Source organism: Petaurus breviceps, unplaced genomic scaffold (assembly GCF_028583685.1).
Source record: "Petaurus breviceps papuanus isolate PSGF00001 unplaced genomic scaffold, PetGlider_PUasm1.0 81, whole genome shotgun sequence".
Classification (NCBI taxonomy): domain Eukaryota; kingdom Metazoa; phylum Chordata; class Mammalia; order Diprotodontia; family Petauridae; genus Petaurus; species Petaurus breviceps.
In genome coordinates, this window is record NW_027186546.1 from 4021293 (window position 1) to 4044548 (window position 23256).

At 35.6% G+C, this 23256-nt stretch overlaps 2 protein-coding genes across 2 annotated transcripts in view; one reads left to right on the top strand and one right to left on the bottom strand.

The window, feature by feature from the left end:
- The window catches only part of LOC138176091 (inositol 1,4,5-triphosphate receptor associated 2-like), a 116194-nt gene extending 96877 nt beyond the window's left edge, over positions 1-19317 (top strand). The window contains exons 33-39 of the mRNA XM_069106817.1: positions 4447-4594; positions 13432-13475; positions 16304-16366; positions 16479-16528; positions 16787-16888; positions 17718-17822; positions 18944-19317. Coding sequence (XP_068962918.1) covers positions 4447-4594; positions 13432-13475; positions 16304-16366; positions 16479-16528; positions 16787-16888; positions 17718-17822; positions 18944-19187 — 756 coding nt within the window. The 3' untranslated portion in view covers positions 19188-19317. The remainder of the gene's footprint in view (positions 1-4446; positions 4595-13431; positions 13476-16303; positions 16367-16478; positions 16529-16786; positions 16889-17717; positions 17823-18943) is intronic.
- Positions 19318-19631: 314 nt separating this feature from the next.
- Positions 19632-23256, bottom strand: part of LOC138176109 (dynein axonemal intermediate chain 7-like) — a 93856-nt gene continuing 90231 nt past the window's right edge. Inside the window, exons 15-16 of the mRNA XM_069106852.1 lie at positions 22549-22659; positions 19632-19964 (exon numbers count right to left, since the gene is read on the bottom strand). Of these exons, the coding sequence (XP_068962953.1) occupies positions 19689-19964; positions 22549-22659 (387 nt within the window). The 3' untranslated portion in view covers positions 19632-19688. The remainder of the gene's footprint in view (positions 19965-22548; positions 22660-23256) is intronic.

The following is a 23256-nucleotide window of genomic DNA, read 5'->3' on the forward strand; positions in this document are numbered from 1 at the left end:
CCCAGTGCACAACTCATGGATGCAAGGAAGGATTTTGTAGAAGGATATGGTAAAATTGACTGAATCTCAGGTGATCGGGGAGTACAGGAAATCTAAAGAAGTGTGCCTCACGGGCTTTCAGATTAGGGGCGTGTTGCTCTGCCACTGTGGAGTCTCTGGTCACATACATACACACCAACCTAAGAACCAACATTTTTTTGTGGCTCAGAAGGCCCAGATTGCTTGTTTTTAGACAGAAGAGACCTTCCTTCTGATGTGAATAATCAGTATCCTCTATTTAGGATTTATGCCTCTGAGACCTTAAGGCAGTGATTGGCCAGGACAGGGTCTCTGGGCTCAGGTTGGGCTATCTGAGAATTCTAGGCCTTTATTATTACACAATAGCCTTGGGCTTAGGTCTGGCAGAATCTCCTTATATACTATACAGAACCAGGGCAATTAGACCCTCCCTTCTGGTTTATAGAGGGTCATTATCTCCAGGATAGAGAACAGCAAAAGAAAACAGGGGAGCTATTAAACCTTTGATGAAGCCAGGAAGAACATCTTTTTAGATTTGCACATACGTTTATAGAATGTGGGACAAAGATAGCGAATTTGGAATTTCCCTAAGGAATATTCTTTTTATCCACATCGTTCACTTCTTCTAGTATCATGCTCAGTCTAAGAGCTTTAGTTTACACAACTGCTTCATACACAACTGCAGTTTTCTTACCTACTTTATGTATACAAACCTGCAGTTTCTGGGAAGCAGATCAGCAAGCAGAAGTACAAATGGTTTTTCTAAGTTGAGGAGGATAATGGAGGAGAGGAGATTTAAACAGGATACTATGAACTATCAAGTAGTCAGTGAACAAGCGTTTATCGAGTACTCACTATGTACAACAGCACAGAGAAAGAAATGAAGAGAGGGGGGTGAGGAGAAAAAGGCCCTGGGGCTGGGCCATAGTAGAGGAAGTTCCCTGTGCAGCCTGGAGAGGAATGACACATGACTGACCCAAGCACCACTCTCCTTAAATAAAGAGCCATCTAGGGGGCAGCTAGGTGGTGCAGTGAATAGAGCACAGGCCCTGGAGTCAGGAGGACCTGGGTTCAGATGCAGCCTCAGACTCTTAACACACACACACACACACACACAACAACTAGCCATGTGACCTTGGGCAAGTCACTTTAACCCCAATTGCCCTCCAAAAAGCAAATAAATAAATAAATAAAGAGCCATCTAACCAGAAGAGGAAGAGGCTACATTCCAATGTGTGTATTCCAGTGCTGGAGAGAAGCAGGAGATTTATCCTATTTTTTATCTCCTTTATTAGGAGTTTCTGGTTAGAGATCCCACTGATGGTTCCTGCATTCAGTGACTAAGTCCAGCCTCACACAATGGCTTGATCAAGTTCAGATAAGAATGAGATTGAATTCCTTAACCTTTTCTCCTTGTTTTTATAGCCTTCTCTTGTGTACCCCAATTATGTAAGATAGTTTTCCTATCCTCACTCTCCCCTTTTCTCCCCTAGGGCATTCCTATGCTACTCACATTCTATTCTTCTTTCAAGATCATCAAAAAAAAAAAAAAACCTAACAGAACTACTCCCAGCCTTTTCTAATTAGATGCTTTTTGATCAGGTTCTGAAGGGACATGTGTCATCTTTCCATATGAGAATGTGAACATTTTATCTCTTTTTAGTCATTATGATTGTTTTCTCATATTTACTTTTTTATGTTTCTCTTGACTCCTATGTTTTCACTTTAAAGTTTTGTCATGGCTGATCTTTTCATCTGGAATGCTTAGAAGTCCTCTATTTCATTAAAACTCATTTTTTTTCCCTGTAGAATTGTACTCATTTTTTCTGGGTAAGTTATTATTGGTTGTAAGTCTATATACTTTGCCATCTGGAATATCATATTCCAAGCTCTCTGCTTCTTCATAGTGATGGTTGCTAGATTATGTTTTATCCTGCCTATGACTTCTCAGTATGTGAATTATTTCTGTCTGCTTGCAGTATTTTTTTCTTTGACCCAGAAACTCAGGATTTGGGTTTTGCCGTTCCTGGAAGTTTTCATTTGAGGGTTTCTTTCAGGAGATGCCTGGCAGATTCTTTCTGTTTCCCCTTTGCCCTTTTTTAATGAGATCTGTGTTTTAACAGATCTAGGCAGTTTTCTTTTATGATTTCTTGAAGTTGTTGGGGTTTTTTTAATCATGGTTTTCAGGTAGTCCAGTGATTTCAAAATAATCTCCTCTCAACATGGTTTCTAAGTCAGCTGCCAAGTCTTATGGACTCTCCTTCCGCATCAATTCTCATGTCTGTTCCTTCTCTGCATTCACACAACCACAGATCTAGTTTGGGCATTTAGTACTTCTCATCAGCTTCCTAATTTAGTTTCTCTGCTTCCAGCCTCTCCTTTTTTTTTTTTGAAGGGGGCAAGGCAGGGCAATTGGGGTTAAATGACTTGCCCAAGGTCACACAGCTAGTTAAGTGTCTGAGGCTGGATTTGAACTCAGGTCTTCCTGACTCCAGGGACGGTGCTTTATTATGCTGCCTAGCTACCCCTCAGCCTCTCCTTTTATTTGCTAACAAAAAGAACAACAAATCCCAATAATTCAACACAGCTGCCAAAGTAATCTTGCTGAGTCACAAATAGAATCGTGTCACTGCCTTGTTCGCATTCAAGTTGAATGCAAACTCAGTCTTCTATTTGAAAGCCTCTATAATCTCATTCCAGTCTATCCACTTTAATTTCAGCTTATTCCCCTGGTCTGTATTACAGAAAAAAAGGACTTCTTGCTAGTCCCTAAATTCTATCTTTGCATTTGCATAAACTATTCTCCCATGCCTGAAATGCTCTTTCACCTAATTTCTGCCTTTCAAAACACCCAACTTCAAAATTCTTCCTCCTTTGTAAACCCTTCTCTGATCTAGTTACTAACACACACAACTGTCTCTCTCACTCTCTCTTTCTCTCCTTAAATTACCTTGTACTTAACATATCTTTGACCGTATTATACCTTCCCAGTAGAGGTTAAGTTTCTTGAGGTCAGGGACTTTTTAAAAATTTGTGTATCCCCAGTACATTGCACATAGTAAATTTATAATAAATGTTTGTTGAATTGAGTTCAGGTAAATATGGAATAAGAATAGAGAATAGGCCTGTGATTTAATTGGTAGAAGGAATTTCCTTTGTTACTGTAGTTCAGCCCCATCTCTGTAACTTATAGTGTTAGGTAGTTGTCCAGAGCTCTGAGAGATTAGAGGTCACACAATTAGTATGTATCAGAGAAAGGACTTGAACGTAGGTCTTACTGGTTCCAAAAATGGATCGCTAGCCAGTATTTCATTCTTTCTCTGAATATGGAATATATTAATTATTAATATGGAATTCATAGTACAGATTTATTTATAATTTGTCATAGAAATTAGGTCACAAAAATAGAAGTTAAGGCCATAGCATGGGAGGAAACAAATTTACTGAGTGAGAAAAGTTTTGTTTCCTTTTTTTTTCCTAAGTAAGTAAAATAGCAAGTAAGTACCTAGTTGGAACTAAAGTTTATTGCCCCAGTTAGGTTCTAGGCTCTGGATACTCATTTCTGATAACTTAGACTTAATGATAGAATTCTTCAAAATATAGCAATTACTAAAATGGGAAAGAAGCAATTAAGTATTAACCTTGGTTTCTTCCTTTTGCCTGATGTCAGATAACCTGTTAAACCAGGCAGAAAAGAACCATAACATGGAAGGGGTGGGGGAAGAATGGCATATAAGCTGAGATATCAAAAAAGTGTCCAGTCTTGATAAAAGAATGCTGGATGTGGAGGCTGAAGACCTGTGCTTGAGGCCTGGCTCTTCTATTTACTAGTTGGTTTTATGGTTTTGCTTTTTTGTTTGTTTGTTAACCTTGGGAAGTCTCCTCAGCTCTAGGATTCAATTCCTTCATCTATAAAATGAAGAGATTGGGTTTGGTGACTTCACAGTTCTGGACTCCTACTTGTAATACAGATTAGCCTAAAAGACTTAAAGCAGTTGTAAGCTTTAAAACTACACTAAGACTTTTGGACCAGCTTACATTTAATGATTCTTTTCATGATTGAGGATCTAAGATAAAGTTTCTGCAGACTAAAATTAGTAAACATGGGTTGAAATCTCCATTCTTCTACTTACTAGCCCTGGGACCCTGGACAAGATTCTTAGCTTTAATTTAATTAATGGGGAAAATGTGTCCACTCCCTACCTCAAAGTTGTGGGGAAAAAAAGTACTTTAGAAGTCCAAAATGTTATTTAAATAGGATCTAATTATTGATGTTTTTGTTGTTCTAAAGTTGATATTTAACCAAGACTTAAATGAGAAATGACTAGTAGTTTTGTGTTTTTTGGTTGTTTTTTTTTTCATTTTGACTTCTCACATAGTCTACTCCCCTATTTAGCCTCACAAAAAGGAACTTTTTCCCCCCATCAGGAAAGCCGAGTCAGTAAAGCAGTGGAAGTCATGATTCAGCATGTTGAAAACTTGAAACGAATGTATGCCAAAGAACATGCGGAATTAGAAGAGCTGAAACAAGCTCTCCTTCAGAATGAAAGGCCTTTTAGCACCCTGGAAAATGAAGGTAATCAGGAATGTTTTAAAATTTTGCCCACTTTTGTTTTTCTAACAGTCTGCATTCATTCTCCTGTAACATGCTCAGAATAAAAATTCATGATGGAGACTTTACTGATAAAATATCTTGCTTCTGCAGCCATGTTATTTTCACAGCCAAAATGTGCTTCTCTTGGGAAAATGGAAGGGATGCTCTAATTACTTCATCAGAATGGAAGAAGATGTGCTTACTATGGAATACTTGGCTAATACTGGTGTTCCTTTAGGATAGTTTTGACCTCAGTTATTATTGCTTCTGTTTCCATGCATGTGCTAAGAAATGGGGGGGGGGGAACCCCAGCATCTTGTTGTATGTCATCCTACACCATGTAATTCTGTGCTTTCCAAGAGGACACATGACCTCTTGGAGTACAACAATATGTATTGACCTATTATTGGTATTGTTGCGTCAAAGGGTCTACGCAGTGGGCACAGTTCTGGAGTGTTCTCTAGAATGGTTGGACTAGTTCACAGCTCTACCAACAGTGCTTGGACTCCAACAAGCTGAAGGGTCTTGGAGGGTCAAGAATGGAGGTGGGTAGAATGGGTAGACAAGACAGGTATGACAGGGAGATATCCGTCCTTAGGAAGTTCTGTATTATAAGATGGCCTCTGGTTGTTTTGTTGCTGTTGTTGCTTTGAAGTAAAAACAAATGTGTAAAATTATATTGGATAGATCTGTGATACTTCCCACTGATCAAATTTTACCAGTCTTATTCTTAATAGAATACTATGAGTAATCCTGGCAGAATCTCGTTTGAATATCCACTAACTTTTGAAGAAATAGTTTCACATGACTTCCTTGATTTATAAATGTGAACAAAATGCCACAAGAACACTGGTATTTAGTGGAGGCTTAAGATAGTAACATTTATTTTGTTTTTATTTTCGCATCCAAATTCTCTTCCTTCTTTTACCCCCTCCCCTACCCATTGAGAAGGCAAGAAACACAATACCCATTATACTCTGGAGTCAGGTAAAACATATTTCCACATTATCCATGTTCCCCTCCCCCGAAAAAAAAAAGAACAAAAAATAAAGAAAAAATGTGCTTCAATCTGCACTTTGAGTCCATCAGTTCTCTGACTGGAAGTGGATAGATAGCATTTTACATAATGAGTTATTTGGAGCTATGGTGGATCATTTTATTGATTAGAGTTACTAAGTCTTTCACAGTTGACTCCCTTTACAACATTTCTGTTATTGTGCAAATTGTTCTCCTGATTTCTCTCACTTTGCATCAGTTTACTTAAGTCTAACAAGGTTTTTCTGAAACTACATCCTTCATCATTTCTTATAGCACAGTAGTATTCCATCATATTCACATACCATAACTTGTTCAGCTGTTCCCCAATTCCCCCTCAGTTTCCAATTCTTTGCCACCATAAAAAGAGCTGCTAGAAATATCTTTGTACGTATAGGTCTTTTTTTTCTTTGATCTCCTTGAAGTATTGACCTATTATTGGTGTTGTTGTGTCAAAGGGTCTACACGGTAAGCACAGTTCTAGAGTGCTCTCTAGAATGGTTGGACTAGTTCACAGCTCTACCAACAGTGCATTAATGTACCTATTTTTCCCACATCCCATCATTTTCTGTCATAGCCAACATTGATGTGAGGTGGTACCTCAAAGTTCTTTTAATTTTCATTTCTTTATTAATTATTTAGTGCATATGTCATATGACTACTGATAGCTTTGATTTCTTCTAAAAACTGCTTGTTTACATCCTTTGACCATTTGTCAGTTGAAAAATGGTGCCTGTTTTTTATACATTTCACTCAGCTCTCTGTATATTTGAGAAATTAAACCTTTATCAGAGAAATTTGCAGCAAAATTTTCCCCCCAGTTTTCTACTCTTCTAATTTTGACTGCAGTGGTTTTGTTAGTGTAAAAACTTTCTAAATTTCTGTAATTAAAATCCATTTTGCCTCCTATGAACCTCCCTATCTCTTGTTCAGTCGTGAATTCTTTTCCTTCTCTATAGATTTGAAAGGTAATTTCTTCCATGTTCCCTGAAATGGCTTATGATAGCATCCTTTATGGGTAAATTATGTACTTTGAACTTACCTTGGTATATACTGTAAGATATTGGTGTAGGCTGATTTCTGCCAATCTGCTTTCCAAATTTTCCAAAATTTTTGTCATATAGTGAGTTCTTATCCCAATAGCTTAGATCTTTGGGTTTTATCAAGCACTAGGTCACTGTGGTCATTTATTTCTGTATATTATTTGCCTAATCGATTCAATTGATCAACTATTCTATCTCTTCTCCAGTGCCAGATTGTTTTGCTGATTACCACTTTGTAGTACAGTTTGAAATCTCGCATTGCTAGGCTACCTTCTTTCACTTTTAAAAAATTTATTTTCTTGATATTCTTGAACTTTTGTTCCACCAGATGAATTTTGTTATTATTTTTCCTAGATTTATAAAATAATTCTTTGGTAGTTTGAGTGGTATGACCTTGAATAAGTAAATTAATTTAGTCATTTTTTAATTTAGTCATTAATTTAGTAAATTAATTTAGTCATTGTCATTTTTATTATATTATGTTGGCCTATTGATGAGCGACTAATATTTCTCAAATGGTTTAGATCTGTTTTTATTTGTGTCGAGTGTTTTACACTTGTGTTCATATAATTCCTGTGTGTTTTTTGGCAAGTAAAATCCCAAGTATTTTATACTGTCTGCAGTTAATTTCCATAGAATTTTACTTTCTATCTCTTCTTGCTTGGTTTTGTGGGTAGTATATAAAAAATACTAATGATTTGTATAGATTTATTTTATGTCCTGTAATTTCACTAAAGTTGTTAATTGTTTCAACTAGTTTTTTAGTTGACTCACTTGGATTTTTTAAGAATATCATCATATCACCTGCAGAACATGGTGGTTTTATTTCCTTTTTGTCTGTGCTTTTTCCTTCAGTTTCTTTTTCTTGTCTTATTGGTATAGGTCACATTTCTAGTATCGTATTGAGTAATAATGGCGATAATTGGCATCCTTGTTTCACTTCAGATTTTACTGGAAAAGCTTATAATTTATCCCCATTACAGATAATGCTTGCTCTTGGTTTAAGCAGATATCACTTATCATTTTCAGAAAAGCTTCATTTATTCCTAGTGTTTTTATTTTTATTTTTATTTTTTTGCTTTTTTGGAGGGGGGGGAGGGCAGGGCAACTGGGGAGCAAGCAACCTTCCCAAAGTCACACAGCTAGTAAGTGTCAAGTGTCTGAAGCTGTATCTGAACTCAGGTCCTTCCAACTCCAGGACCTGTGCTCCATTCACTGCACCACCTAGCCATCCCCCCTAGAGTTTTTAATAGGAGTGAGTGTTGCATTCTGTCAAAAGTTTTTCTGCATCTATTGAGATAATCATATAATTTTTGTTTTTGTTATTGATATGGACAATTATGCTTATTGTTTTCCTAATATTAAACATACCTTATAATCCTGATAATAATTCAGCCTGCTCATAGCATATGAATTTTATAATATATTGCTGTAATCTCCTTGCTGGTATTTTGTTAAAAATTTTTGCATCTTGGGGGTGGCTAGGTGGCGCAGTGAGTAAAGTGCTGGCGCCAAAGTCAGGAGGACCCGAGTTCAGTTCCAGCCTCAGACACTTAACACCCACACAAAAAAACTAGCCATGTAATCTTGGGCAAGTTACTTAACCCCAATTGCCCTCCAAAAGGCAAAAAAAAAAAAATTGTATCAGCATTCATTAGAGAAATTGGTCTATAATTTTCTTTTTTTATCATAGGGGGGTCATATTTTTATTTTTGTTCTAGCTATTGATTATCTGACTGCACAGACAGCTAAATCTGATTAGTTTTCCATATCAGTAACCGGCATTTAGATACCCAAAACTGCATATGCCAGAATGATGTATTTATTTTTCAAACCTCTTATGCCTCTGGCAGAAATCATGAGGCAGTGCCTTAAAATGATTCCTGCCCCTAAAAAATTCCTGCCCCTAAAAATTATTCTTCTTTATTCTTTATCCCTTCCTGTGTATTCCTGCCTGGCCTCAGAAGAATTACGGAACATTTAGCGATAAAGGTATATATATAGTTCAGTAAACCAACAGTAGAGATCAAGATGATGTAGATGTCTGCAGTCACCATTGCCTTCCCTTTGGTGCAGTGGCATGTGGGAAGAAAGAAGATCCCCAAACTGTATAATACCAGCATGCTGAATGTGATATACTTGACTTTATTAAAGGTGTCAGGCCCCTAGCCAGAAAAACCACAGTGAAGTTTCTCAGGGCCAAGAATTCCTTGTACACTAGGATGTGATATAAGAAAATGACAGTGCCCTCATTACATCCAATGATGATGCAGCCATGTTCAGAGAATATCTACCCCTGGGAATGGTGAAAAGGTTTCTAGCCAGATGCCACAGAAAATCATTTGGGTTGTAGAGAAAATGAAAACCATACAGTTGGATTGTCTAGGATGAACCCACATCCTGCTTCTGCTCCCTGGATTCTAAACCTAAATACCAGAGTTCTGTGAAGGTTTTTGTTAAAAGGAAAGAAACAGCCACAGTGAACACAGCTCCAAATATTGTTTGTCGGAGGAAGCAGATGGCTGCTGTAAAACAAGTCTATGAAGAACATCGGGCAAAGGAAACAGAAAGCAAAAGAGATGAGGAAAGCATGGCTGAGACCCTGGTTGTTGGCTTTAACTATGAGATGTCTCAGTACTTCACAAAGACCCACAGACCTCTCAGCAGAGAGAAGAAAATACCTATAGATGCCTGAGTCATCCTAAAGGCTCTGCAAAATCCAAGAATATAGTGATATTGGGGAAGCAACAATTTCTCTCCTCACTTGAATACTGAACTACTGGGTCCTTTGCACAATCTTCTGCATCTCTTTATGCTTTTCTTGACTCTTGTGTTTAAATGTCAAATTTTCTATTCAGCTCTGGTCTTTTTATCAGGAATGCTTGAAACTCCTCTGTTTCATTAAATATTCACTTTTCCCCCTGTAGGATTATACCCAGTTTTGCTGGGTAGGTTATTATCAGTTGTAATCTTAGCTGCTTTGTCTTCTGATATGTCATATTCCAAGTCTTCCATTCCTTTCACATAGAAACTGCTAAATCTTATGTTTAGGCTCTTTTTTTGTCTTGAAAAGGGTACATTTAATATTTCTGCTTTTCTGTATTTGTTTCTGAAGTTTTTATGCCCTCCTACATGGTAAATTTTTGTGAAGGTGCTCTGTACATTTGAGAAAAAAGGTGTATTCCTATCTATTCCTATTCAACATTCTCCAGAGATCTATCATATCTAACTTTTCTAAAGTTCTATTCAACTATTGTACTATAAGAAATGATGAACAGGTGGACTTCAGGAGAACTTGGAAAGACTTATATGAACATTGTACACAGTAACAGCCACAGTGTACAATTACTGACTGATAGACTTAGTCCTTCTCAGCAATGCAAGGCCCTAAAACAATTCCAAAGGACTCATGATGGAAAGTGCCATCCACATCCAGAGAAAGAACTATGGAGTCAGAATGCAGAGTGTATCAGACTATTTTGTTTTGTATTGTTTCTTTGTCGTTCTTCTGTTTGTCATTCCTTCTATCCATTCTGGTTCTTCTATACAAAATGACTAATGTAAAAGTATGTTTAATGAGAATGTATATACAGAGCCTATATCAGGTTGCATGCCATCTTGGGGAGGGAAGAGAAGGAAGGGGGAAAAAATTTAAAACTTATGGAAGTGAATGTTGAAAATGAAAAATAAATAAATTAGCTTAAAGAATAAAGTTCTATTCATAGCATTAATTTCTTTCTATTTTATGGTTAGATTTATCTATATCTGAGAGAATTAAATTGAAGTACTCCACTAGAATAGTTTTAGTGTCTATTTCCTCCAATAATTCATTTAACTTTTCCTTCAAGAATTTGAATTCTATGCCATTTGGTACATATATATTTGGTATTCATATTTCTTCATTGTCTATGTTTTTTTATTGTGGAGTCATTTCAGTTGTGTCCAACTCTTTGTGACCCCATTTGGGGTTTATTGCCAAGATACTGGAATGTTTTACTATTTCCTTCTCCAGCTCATTTTACAGATTAGGAAACTGAGGCAAGCAGGGTTAAGTGACTTGCCCAGGGTCACACTACTAATAAGTGTCAGACCATATTTGAACTCAGGAAGATAAGTCTTACTGATTCTCAACCCAGTACTCTGTCCTCTGTACCATATAGTTGCCATTTTAGCAAAATATAATTTCCCTGGTGATGTCTTTAATTAGGTCTATTTTTGTTGCCTTGTCTGGGATCATTATTGCTATGCCTGCCTTTTTTTTTTTTACTTCAGCTAAAGCAAAACAGATTCTGCTCTAGCCCCTTATTTTAACTCTCTGTGTGTATTTCTATTTTGAATGTCTTTTATAAATGATATATTGTTAGATTCTGATTTCTAATCCATTCTGCTATCCTTATTCATTTTATGGGTGACTTCATTCATTTCACACTCACAGATATGTTTTCTTAGTATGCATTTCCCTCTATCCTTATTCCTTTATATTTAACTTTCTCTTTTTTGACCCCACCCCCTTCTTAAAAGTCTGTTTTGCTTTGCATTCCTGCCCCCTTAATCAGTTCCCTTTTATCTCTTTTATCTCTTCCTTCCCCCTTTCTGTTAGCAATTTCCCCTCCTACTTCCCTGTGGAGTAAGATGAATTTGTATACCCAACTCTATGTACACACATACACACACACACACACACACACACACACACACACACACACTTCTCTCATTGAACCAGTTAATAAAATTGAGATTCAAATGTTGCCTACACAAAAAATTTTACTCTTTTTCCCTCCTTGCTCACTTTTGTGACATAATTTTCCTCATTCTTCTTTTCCCTTCCCCCTTCTTCCAGTGTATCCTTCCCTCTTTTCTATGCTTCCATTCTTCTTTTGAGATAATCCCAACTTAATAGTTTTATACCCATGCCCTCCAGGAGACTCCATCTAACTGCTTAGGGATTATTATAAACTTCTTAGGGATTATTTCTCACTCATGTTTGCCATTTTTGTTTCTTGACTCATGTGTTTGAATATCATATTTTCTATTCAGCTTGGGTATTTTCATCAGGATTTCTTTAAAATCTTTTATTTCATTAAATGACCATTTTTACAGCCCTTTTGATTTCTGTAAGTTTTCAGTATTTCCAAAGTGGTATGATCCAGAGAGAGATCTGGTCACCACCCTCCCGGTCTGCACTCTAGGAGGCCCCCTGTTTTCTCAACTGCAACCATTCCACTCCATCCTAGAAATGCAACACAAAATTGGGAAATGGATGACAGCTGTCAAATGGCATTAGATATTATGCCCAGTACTAGCATAGGGGTCCCCTGGAATATTTCTGACCAGGATGCCCTTACCATCCCTGGGCACAACTTTGCCACTCTTATAGTCCACAGTGGGTGCTGCTTTTCCCATGCACTGCACTGCCAGGCAGCCCCAATCCCAGTATCCACAAGATCTCTCTGTCTTCCTAATCTGCCCTGCCCTGGGTTGGAAAATTTACTCACTGTGACTTTTTGTTGATTTTTGATTTTCCCACTTAGAATTTAGTTTGATCCACTTTTTAAAGTTGTTACATAGAGGTATTTTGGAAAGCTCAGAAAAAATGCTTCCTTGACTCTACCACCTTGGCTCTGCATGTCTGCTTCATCTATTTAAGTAATACATTTTACTGATATCTTTTTATCACCTTCAACCTACCCAGTTAGCCACCCTTTGTAACCAAGGAAAATAGTTAAGCAAAACCAGCTGACACAGTGGCAATATCTGTCATTATATGCCCTTTTCCATACCCATAGTTTCCCAACTTTTCAGTGAAAAGAGGGAGGTACACTTCTTATCTTGGGGCCAAGATTTGTCATTATAATTATTACAAAGTGTTCAACTTTGTTCTAATGTGTTTTTTTTTCTTTTACATGATTTTAGTCATTGTGAATGTGCTTTCCTGGTTCTATTTCACTCTTCATCACTTTCTAGTTTCTCTGAATTCTTGTTTATTCTTATGGCATAATAACATTCCATTATACTAATATTCCACAATTTGTTCAATCATTCCCCAATTAATGGAAACCTACTTCATTTTTCATTTTTTATGCCAAAGAAAGTGTTCCTATGATTATTTGAATATATAAACATTTTTCTTTCTGTGTTTGTTCTCCTCCGGGTACATCCTTCACAGTGGTATAAAAAGGTATGGGGTTCAAAGGGTTGGATACTTGTGACTATTTTAGAAACATTTCAAATTATTTTTAGAAATGGTTGACCCAATTCACAGGTTCACCAACAGTATGCTAAGTCATCTCTCTTCCTGCATCCCTTCCAACTGACGATTTTGACTTTTGTTTTTGTCAATTTGGGGTTTGTGAATTGATTCACAGTAATTTTAATTTGCATTTCTATTATTAGTAATTTGGGGGTAGTCTTCTATATGGTTATTGATAGTTTGCAATTTTATTGAAAACTTTTATGGATATCCTTTTATCTTTTGTCTATTAAAAATGGCTATTTAGCTTTCATATTTCTGTTAATTTATCAGACTTGTAACAGTGATATTTTTGCAAAGTTTATTTCCCCCAGTTGATTTTCCCTTCTTATTCTAAATGTATTTAATTTTTTGGTACAAAAGGTCTAGAATTAGTCCTTTTCTTCCAAAAGAGTTGACATTTGAACCTACTGGAGTTAATCAAAATTGAAAATCATTACTTTGATGTAAACTGTATATATAACTTCAATAACGTGTGCTTTTCCCTTCAGATGAAACTCAAACTAAAAAGCGTTCAGCATCTCTAAATTCTAAGGTAAGTAAAGCTGCATGGAATTTCAAAGAGTTTATGGGATTTATATTGTCTTACTATTTGTTCCATGGTGTCCTGGGATAAACTATCTTTTAATCTTATCCAATACATAAAAATCTGGATAGCACAAAATTATAGGCTATTTGATTTTTAAAATTCAAAGAGACCTTGGAGGCCAGATAGTAGAGTACTTTCATTTTACTAAAGATGGAGCTACTGCAGGCCAGAAAAAGTTCAGTAATTTGCCTGAGGTCATAACCTAGTTTGGAGCCAGGTTTAGGATTTAGGTCTTCTGACTCCCAGTCCATTCCTCTTTCTAATATACCCTGATGCTAAGAAAGTTATGGAGTAATTACTTGTTTCACAAAATTATTCACAATAAGATTCCATTAAGTAATGAGTTCATTGAGTGCATTAAAATGTTTATTTAAGTGTTACTTTTAAATAACATGTCTTGTTTACATAGAGTAGATAGATGAGCACATGTTTAAAATGTACAGTGGGAGAGAGGGTGTTGGCCTTAGAGCCAGAAGATATGGATTCAAGTTCTGTCTTTAGCACATAGAAGCTATACAACCATAAATAAGTCTTTTAAGCTCTAACATACCCCTAGGAAACTGTAAAAGTTGGAGATGAATTGGCAATCTGCATCAGTCGAGGGAATCCACACCAGGAATCGCCTATGAACTATAGAAGTCATAGTTAGGGAACAAAAACAAACAAATTGAATAAACAAAACAAAACTCAATCCCAAAAACATGTCAAGCATCCAAAAACCAGGTGCACAAGTACACAAGAAAAAGTAATTCCCTTAAATAATTAAACAAACAGATTCTGTTGTACATTGCTAAGATCTAATAAGTACTTAAATTATAAAATATGCTCATAAAGCAATTCAACCGGTTCCACAAAGTCACACAGGAAATTTCACTCTTCTTATTTTATAGGTATACCTCATACCAAATTCATGGATCTTAATGTGATGAAGCTTGGGTTATAATAATATTTTACAAAATAATATCTCCTTTGGAAAATATGAATCTGAACATTTTAGTTACCTAGAAATATGAAAACATTTCAGATAAAATCTATAATTTTGTAACTAGAAATTTTTTCATAGATTAAATTTATTTTCAAAAATCAGGGTAACTTAGGAAATAAATAGCAAAATTACAAAATCTTTTCATATTTCTACTTACCTAAAAACTGACTGATATTTGGGAAGTTGAATGTTTCTTTTTAAACTAACTAACTAACTATATATATATTTAAAATATAAGAAACCAAAAATAGAATTTAAATGAAAGTGATAAAGTTCATTTCTTTAATTTTAATATGATTTCTAAAAAAATTGTAATTTATAATTTTGGAAATTTACTGTTTATGCACATTGACTAAAACAAACCCCAAACGACTATGTAGGATGGGGATAATCATTCCCTTATTCCTATGTTAGTCAAAATTAATTGAATATTAAGAGTATGACTTTAAAGGGGTTGGGCCTGTGGAAAGCTAGATAACGTCTGCTTCTGTTCCCTAGTTTCTATTCTTTAATGGTTTGTAGCATCAGAATACTTATAACGACCTCCCCACTGATCTGGATTTCTTTTGCAGTTTTGTGGAGATAATTTGGTATAATAGGATGAGCCCTGGGACTTAAGGGTCAGGAAACTTAAAATACCAGCTCCAGCACTTACTAGTTATATGACTTTGGCAGGTTAATTTACTTGAGCATCAGCTTACTCAGATATAAAGATATTTACATTACCTACCTCATAGAGTTAAGAGGAAAGCATTTAGTGAGCTTTATGGCATTTATGTTACTGTTCTTTTTTTCTTTCTCTCCAAAACCTTTTTCTTGTTTCCACACCTTCATGAATCCTTACTGTAGAGGTTTCTTAAATTAGAAGCTATGAAGTAGGCTCTTTCAGCTAGATCCTTCTTCATAAGCTAAAGAATATATGCCTTATATTGTCAATACTGTAAATATTACATCATAATAGTTAACATTTGTAGAACACATTAAGATCGAAAAGTTTTCCATGTTATTTCATTTGATACAATAACCCTGTGACATAGGTGCTACGTCAAAAATGTCACCTTTTCCACCTGTTCTATCCAACCAGAAGTTGTTTCTCTTCTTAGAACTGTGACTCTCTTGTGTGTTGATTCTATTTTATTTTATATTAAGTTATTTGTATGTGTTTTCATCCCTTCCTAGTTAAACTCACAGTATCATTTTTCCTTCACATTATATCTGTCCTGCACACAAGACCCTTAATGGTGGTTGAATTTCCTTGTTAGATCAAGTTAAGTACATCTATATAAAGCTTATATACAATAAATATAAATACCACTAATCCTTAAAACATCAAACCCAACAAAGATAGGTAGTTGAAAACCACCATCAGTCCTAATTGCCTAGATTTTAAAACTTTGCAGGATTCTCTATTCTAGTCTTCACAGTGACTTCAAATATTTAACGGAAATAGGCTTATGGCAGAGAGAAAATGTGAAAATTTTCGTTTTGGAACTGCTAAAAAAAAAGACCTCTTCTATCACGATACATTCTTCCAAAGGATGTAGACATTACACTATAAAAGTTGAGAGGCTTGGAACTTCATCGTAACATTCAAATTTTATTTTCTGTTTCAACTTGAAATGTGGTTTAGCCTTTAATTGAAATAAATTCAGTAAACTGGAATATATTTCATTCATCTAAATAATCTCTGGAAGTCATTAAAATGTATAATAAACAATCTTGTCATTTTAATTTTTCAAAGAACCATAATCATATGTGCATGTGTGTATCTGTGTGTGTATTTCTGTAGCCATCTTCTCTTCGAAGGGTTAGCATTGCAACCTTGCCGAGGAATTTTGGAAATACAGGATTGGTAAGAAAGTTACTAAAGTTTCTCTTTCAAAAGCAAAAATTTTCAGATAGGAAAATTTGAAACTCATTGAATTCACATTCTAATTTCTCTTTTCAAATCTCAATTACTGAAGATATCAGGAATTGAAAAAAATGACCGCTTCAGTAGGAGGTCAAGTAGTTGGTGAGTTTATGACTCTGTCCACTCTTTGGGAAATGTATGCCTATTTCTAATTGGGTAAATTTGTATTTGAAATATATACTGTTACATACTGTAACGTTTAACTGCTACATATTTTTTGTAAGATCAACTAGTACAAAAACTTGGTCTATTCATGAATAAAATGTTTTAGATTTTCCTTTGGTATTATATGAAATAAGAGCCGTATAACTAATTTCAGTGGTGTGAAATGAGCTGTATTGTTTTTTTTTTATTATTCAGGCGTATTTTGGGATCGAAGCAGAGTGAACACCGTCCATCACTTCAGCATTTCAAGAGTACATATTCTTGGGCTGATGATGAGGGAGAGAAATGTGATTCAAAGTAAGTAAAGCCTATTAATATAGTTACTGAAAGTATACAAGACAAATACACCTTTGAAAATTCAAATCCAAATAGATAAATACTACTCAGTGAACATAATGAAATGATTTAATTTTTAAGAAACCATTTAGTCATTATTAGCTTAGTGAAATGACAACCTTCGGTTTGCAAAGTGGAGCATAGGAATCTTCAGGCTAGGAAAACAGTCACTATCAATTTAACATTCAGCATGGTTTCATGGGAAGAATACTGAATTTCAACCTAGATGATCTGAGTTCCAGTTCCAGTTCAAGTAACATTATTTGTAAGAGTATGGCCAGGTCACTTAAACTTTATGAGCCATAATTTCTTGATCTGGAAAACAGGGGTAACAATAATCATATTATTTATCTCTTGAGTTTGTGAGGTATGCACTTTGCAAACCATAAAATGTTATATAAATAGTAAATATTATTTTTATGTACTTTTTCTTTCCCAGAAAATTATATCCATTATGATTTGTTTAAAATTATCAGTGTTTCCATAAAATCCTTTTCCTGGTCAAGTTATCCAAAATTTTTGAAGTATTTCAAATTTAATGAATGAAGTCTTTTGGGGGGAAAAGACCATCATGCTTTTGATACTCTTAAAATGTTTTGTGATCAAAAAATATTCTCAAAGATTTTAAAATAAAACACATGAATAAAATTAAGAATTTGTTAGAATAATTTTGTAGTCATAGTTTTCTAAAAATATATTTTAAATCATAGTCACCTGCTATAATTTAACATTATTTTCATTTTGCATGATGAGCTCACAGTCTTAAATATTAAAATTGACTTATTTAAAGAGATAAAGAAGAATCAGAAGCACCTGCTGAGGAAATTTTAGAGGAAACAAGGGAGCTAAGCCTTTCTGAAAAGAAAAATCAATCCAGATGGGATGTTTCTTCACTGTAAGTTGTATATTTGCTAAAAGAGGTAAATTCTGTATGAGGGTATATGAAAGGTTGGAGGGGAAGATGGAAAAGGAAAGTGTTAACCTTCATATCCTTAATCAGATAACTATACAAAACAGACTACATATCTAACTGTTGAAATTAATCTGGTTATTTAGTAGAAAATTTAGCTCTGAATCACAGTCTTTTAAATGATGCTGTGGTTAGTAGCATCTATAACAATGAGGATGATGATGTTAATGAGGATGATGATAAAAGTGAACTTACTCAATTTCAAATTGTCAGGGGTGAGGGACGGGCTTGAATCTTAAAGAATTAGAATTCTAGTTATCCCTGGATACATAAAATAGCAATGAGAAAGAGTAAAATTTAGTAAGGATGAGTATGCAGGATATGATAGGAAATGGCTTGCTTTACATGAATATGGCTTTAAAAATCTCTTAAATTCTAAGTCCCCAGGTGGCCAGGTGGCATAGTAAGAGCACCGGCCCCAGAGTCGGGAGACCTGGGATAGGTTCCGGCCTCAGATACTTAACACCCACACAAAATAACTGGCTGTATAACCTTGAGCAAGTTACTTAACCGCAATTGCTTAGGGGCGACCAGGTGGCGCAGTGAGTAAGAGTGCGGGCCCCAGTTTCAGGAGACCTGGGATCAGTTCCAGCCTCAAATACTCGGCACCCACACAAAAATAACTGGCCGTGTAACCTTGAGCAAGTTACTTAACCTGGATTGCTTTAAAAAAAAAAAATTCTAAGTCCCCTCACCTCTGAAAAGAAATTGTGTGTGTGTGTGTGTTTCCTTGCAAATCTCATTACTATTACAACTATATAAATGCTAGCTATTATATGCTGTTAATAGTAGTACCTTTATACTTGTAGAAGGTAGAAACCTATTGATTTTCTTCATGGGAGAAATTTCATTTAAAATTGTTATCTTAAGGAGAGGGTAGCAAAATAATGTGTAGCCTGTTGCAATGATACAGCCAGTATTGATGTATAGAGAGTATATAAAGTATAGCAAAGACTATTTAGTATATTTAACAAAAGTAGCATTGATAGCCAACACATACAATGCACTGGCATGATCAGCTTCCTGTATTTGTGGTTTCCTCATAGTTATGACATAGGAGCCACCTGGGCGTGTGACCTCAAGACCTCCTTCCAAAAGGCAAATCTAACCCTGTGGATTTCTGTCATGTTTATTGTACTGTTTGCAGCTTTTATGAGTTTCTTTACAGGCCGATTTTTTCAAAAGCCTGTCGATGCTGCTCCTGTAGAGAACGGGGGCTCCTGGACTTCACTCCAACAAGCTCTTTGGCCTTATACCAAACTCCGACACAATGGGCTCCCACCAGTATAAAGGGCAGCATGCAACAGCAATCACATTTTGAGTTTAAAATCAACCTCTAAATCAGTCATTTTACTCTGGAAAGTTGCTTTATTATTTTAGTATAAAAAGTGAAACATAAAAAACCTCCATCTTTTAGAAATGTTTCTGCCATTCTTATGTTCCTGATAATTTTCTAAAACTAAGCTAATGAATATTGTTCTCTTCTCAAAGTACATAGGAAGCCTGTGATTTTTAGTGAACCTTATGAAGAAAGTTTGTACTGTTTTATCTATTGTGAAATGACAAAGAAATAAAGAATCGTGACAGTTTTAATATGATGGTATTTGAAATTCTCAACATGCCTAAATGTTCTATTGCAGTGCTTTCATTCAAAAATAAAATTTGTATGTAAAAATGCTAAGCAGACAACTTTAATGGGAAATTTAAGTTCTGCTTCTCTAATATTGAGCTGAATGAATACCTGATTTTTTTCAAGTGTACTTGATTCACCAAATCAACAAGTTATAGGCATTAAGAATAAGTTAGCACTCGAACAGAGAGTAGAAGTTTGCACACAGTATCAATAAATAGGTAGTTTGTATTCCTGATTTTCTTCAGTGCATCTTCGCTTGTAAAGTCTTTGATCATGTGATATAAAGTGGAATGAAATTCAGTATCTTCTTGTAATTCTTCTGAGAACGCCTCACTGTATTCATTAATCTTGAGTTTTTGTGCTCTTTCACCATTGAACATATAAAGGGACCACTCTTTATCCCCAACATATTCTTTGTTGAGAAGTTCACTCGCCTACAGAAGGATGAAAGAACAAAGAATTCTGAGAGTCACAAAGCTACCATATTGCCCAGTGGTGAAGGGCTATGTGGACCCTCACTGACACTTGTCCAAAGTGCATCAAAAATAAAAAGTTATCTACATTCTAACTGCCCAGTTAACTCAAAACTATTATATATATATATATATATATATATGTATGTGTATATATATAATATTATAATATATTATGGACATTCAGTGTGGACTGAAAAGTGCCCCGTATTAAGCTGTTGGTAAGATGTTGATAAGATTGTTGAAGATTTTTTCCCCAGGCAGTTCTGAAAATGAGAGAATGCTTATTCATCCAATAATTCTCTCAGAGGAACAAGCACCACAACCATAACTGTGATGTTCATGTGTTAAAAGGCATCTAGTTTGACTTAGTTTTGAAATCACTGTATACAAGACATAGGCATTGGCTCTAAATAAAGTGAATTTGTAGTACTTGGGGATCTGTTAGCATAGCTCGGTTTTTGATAAACTGAAGTTGTTTTAAGTTTGAGCTACAATTTTTAAAATGTTCACAAACATTCCTCCTTCTCTGTCATGAACAAATTCCCCTTCCAGTGGGCTATCTGTGGTAAAGCCCTATATCCTTGCCCACCTCTCCATAAGAGGCTGTTCCTTCTCTCATGCATCCTGATGGAACAGGTTAGGAGAAAGTGAACAAATCCCTTATTCTCCATGGCCACTTGCAGGCATTCTCTTGGCCGCCATCGCTTGGCAACCTTACTTCTTTTGCTATTCACTCCATCCTTGCATATTCCTTATTCTAAATCCTAGTGGAAATAATCTGTCAAGTTACTTTCCTTCCTTTGTAAAAGAGTACAGCACCTGGACCACAGTATTTCTCTCCATACCAGGCCTTGCTCCTCATATCTGGTCATTTTAACCTCCTCAACTCTGATTCCCTACGTCTTCATTAAACTTCATCCAGGTGGCTCAGCTCCTAACATCACTCAAAACTCTTATTTCTACCTTTACTCTACTGAAGCTGCACCCTCAGAGGTTGCCAATAATCTCAACTGTTAAACCCATAGTCACTTTTTCTCAGTCTTCAAACCTTCTTAATCTTTTCTACTGCTTTTGACACTTGTAGTCACTCCTTCCTCCTAGATACTCTTTTCTCCCTAAGATTCCTCACTTCTGGTTCTCTTCTCTGACTCTTCCAGTCCCTCTTCTGGATCATCGTCTGTCTCCTGTCCCCTAAGTACAGGGTCCCAAAAAGTTCTGTGGTGGGTTCTCTTTTTAGCTACACTTCATACTTAGTGATTTTATCTATTCCCATTGGTTAATTATCATCTCTTTAAAAATGACTCCTAAATCTATGTATGAGGCACACTATATAGGTGGTACAATGGGTAGAGTGCCTGGCCTGAAATCAGGAAGACTCATTTTCCTGAGTTCAAATCTGGCCTCAGACACTTACTAGCTGTGTGACCCTGGGCAAGTCACTTAACCCTGTTTGCCTCAGTTCCCTCATCTATAAAATGAACTAGAGAAAAAAATGGCAAACCACCACAGTGTCTTTTCCAAGAAAAATCTAAATGTGGTCACAGCTGAACAACCACAAAAATCTATATATTCGACCTTTACATCTCTTTGAAACTCCAGTCCTACATCAGTTGTCTGTTGAACATCTCTGACTTTATGTTCCATCAATAACTCACTATGTCTTTAAATTCTTCAAGTTTTTTCTATCTCTATTGAAACTTTCATTCTCATCATCATCCAGGGCCATGCTTGGAATCATTCCCAACCTTTCCCTTTCTGTCACCTCCCTTATATAGACAGTTGCCAAGATCTCTATATTATTTCCCTCTTTTGTCCCACCTTTATTCATACAGCTACTACCCTATTTCAAACCTTCATCGCTTGTCAATTTAATCGATCTCTAAGAGTCTCCTTACTTCTAATCTCTCTCCAATCTACCAAAAATAATCTTTCTATAACATAAATCTAACTCTACATTCCCTTACTCAAAGACATTCAGTAATTGTCTTCCCTTTAGAATAAAATGGTAAGCCCTTCCACCATCTGGGTCCAGCCTACCTTTACAGCCTTATTTCACAATAATTCCTTTCACATACTCTCTGTTCCAGGCAAAATGGACTCCTAACTGGTCCCCAAATTTGACATTGATACAAGTCATCCCTTCATGCCTTGAATGCCCTCCCACCTTATCCCTGTCCCTCAAAAAAGCCCAGGTGCCACCTCCTTTGCAAAACTTTCCCAGATTTAGTCCTCCCTCCCTCAAATTCCCTTCTATTTACTTATCTGAGCCCATACTTTTTTTCCCCTCTCCTGCCAGTAGAACAGCAACCCTTCTTTTAGTTAGGGACTTTTTCACATTATTTTAGCATCTAGCCCAGTGCCTTAGGCATTTTAGTGGCTGAGTAAATGTTGGATTGCTTTTAATTAGAGTTTTTTTTCATATTTTAAAAGGATAAATTAACTTTATCTTTCCTTTTTGTTCTGTTCCTGTAAAGGCATTATATAACAGTATCTTCTTTATAATGATATTGTAGGTTGAATTTGGACTTTTTTGAAAATATACCTTAAAAACAACTGCAGAACCAGACTGCTTATTCCATTTACTCCAACTGAAAGAAAAGGCAGATGCCAACAGGGCCATTTGTCGATAAGATTTCATTTCTACTAATGGATCCTGCAATGTAAACACAAAAGGAACTAATCATATACTATGAAAATAAACATTGGCACTATATTCATCACTTGGGGGAGAGAGGATACTTTGGGCAATCAAACCTACTTAGGCATATTTTGTTATATAAATAACACATTTATGTCATGGTATATCTACCCATGCTGTTAGTTTTCTATAATTTTCATGAATATTTAAATTCAGATAAACTGATGTTTGCAAAATGAAAGATCTTTTTTCCCCTTTCTTTTTAAAAAATTGATTTTGTATTTTATTTCCCCCCACTTACATGTAAAAACAATTTTTAACATTCCTTTTTAAAACTTTGAGTTCCAAATTCTTTCCCTTACTCCTTCCCCGTACTCCGCCCCCATTCAGAAGGCAAGCAATTCGATATAGGTTATACATGTGTAACATATAGTCATGCAAAGCATATCTACAATAGTATTGTGAAAGAAAACAGACCAAAAATAAAAAACCTCAAGAAAGATAAAGTAAAAAATAAAGTATGCTTCAATCTATATTCATACACCTTCAGTTCTTTCTCTGGGGATGGATAGCATTTTTTATTATAAGTTCTCAAAATGAAAGATTTTTAAT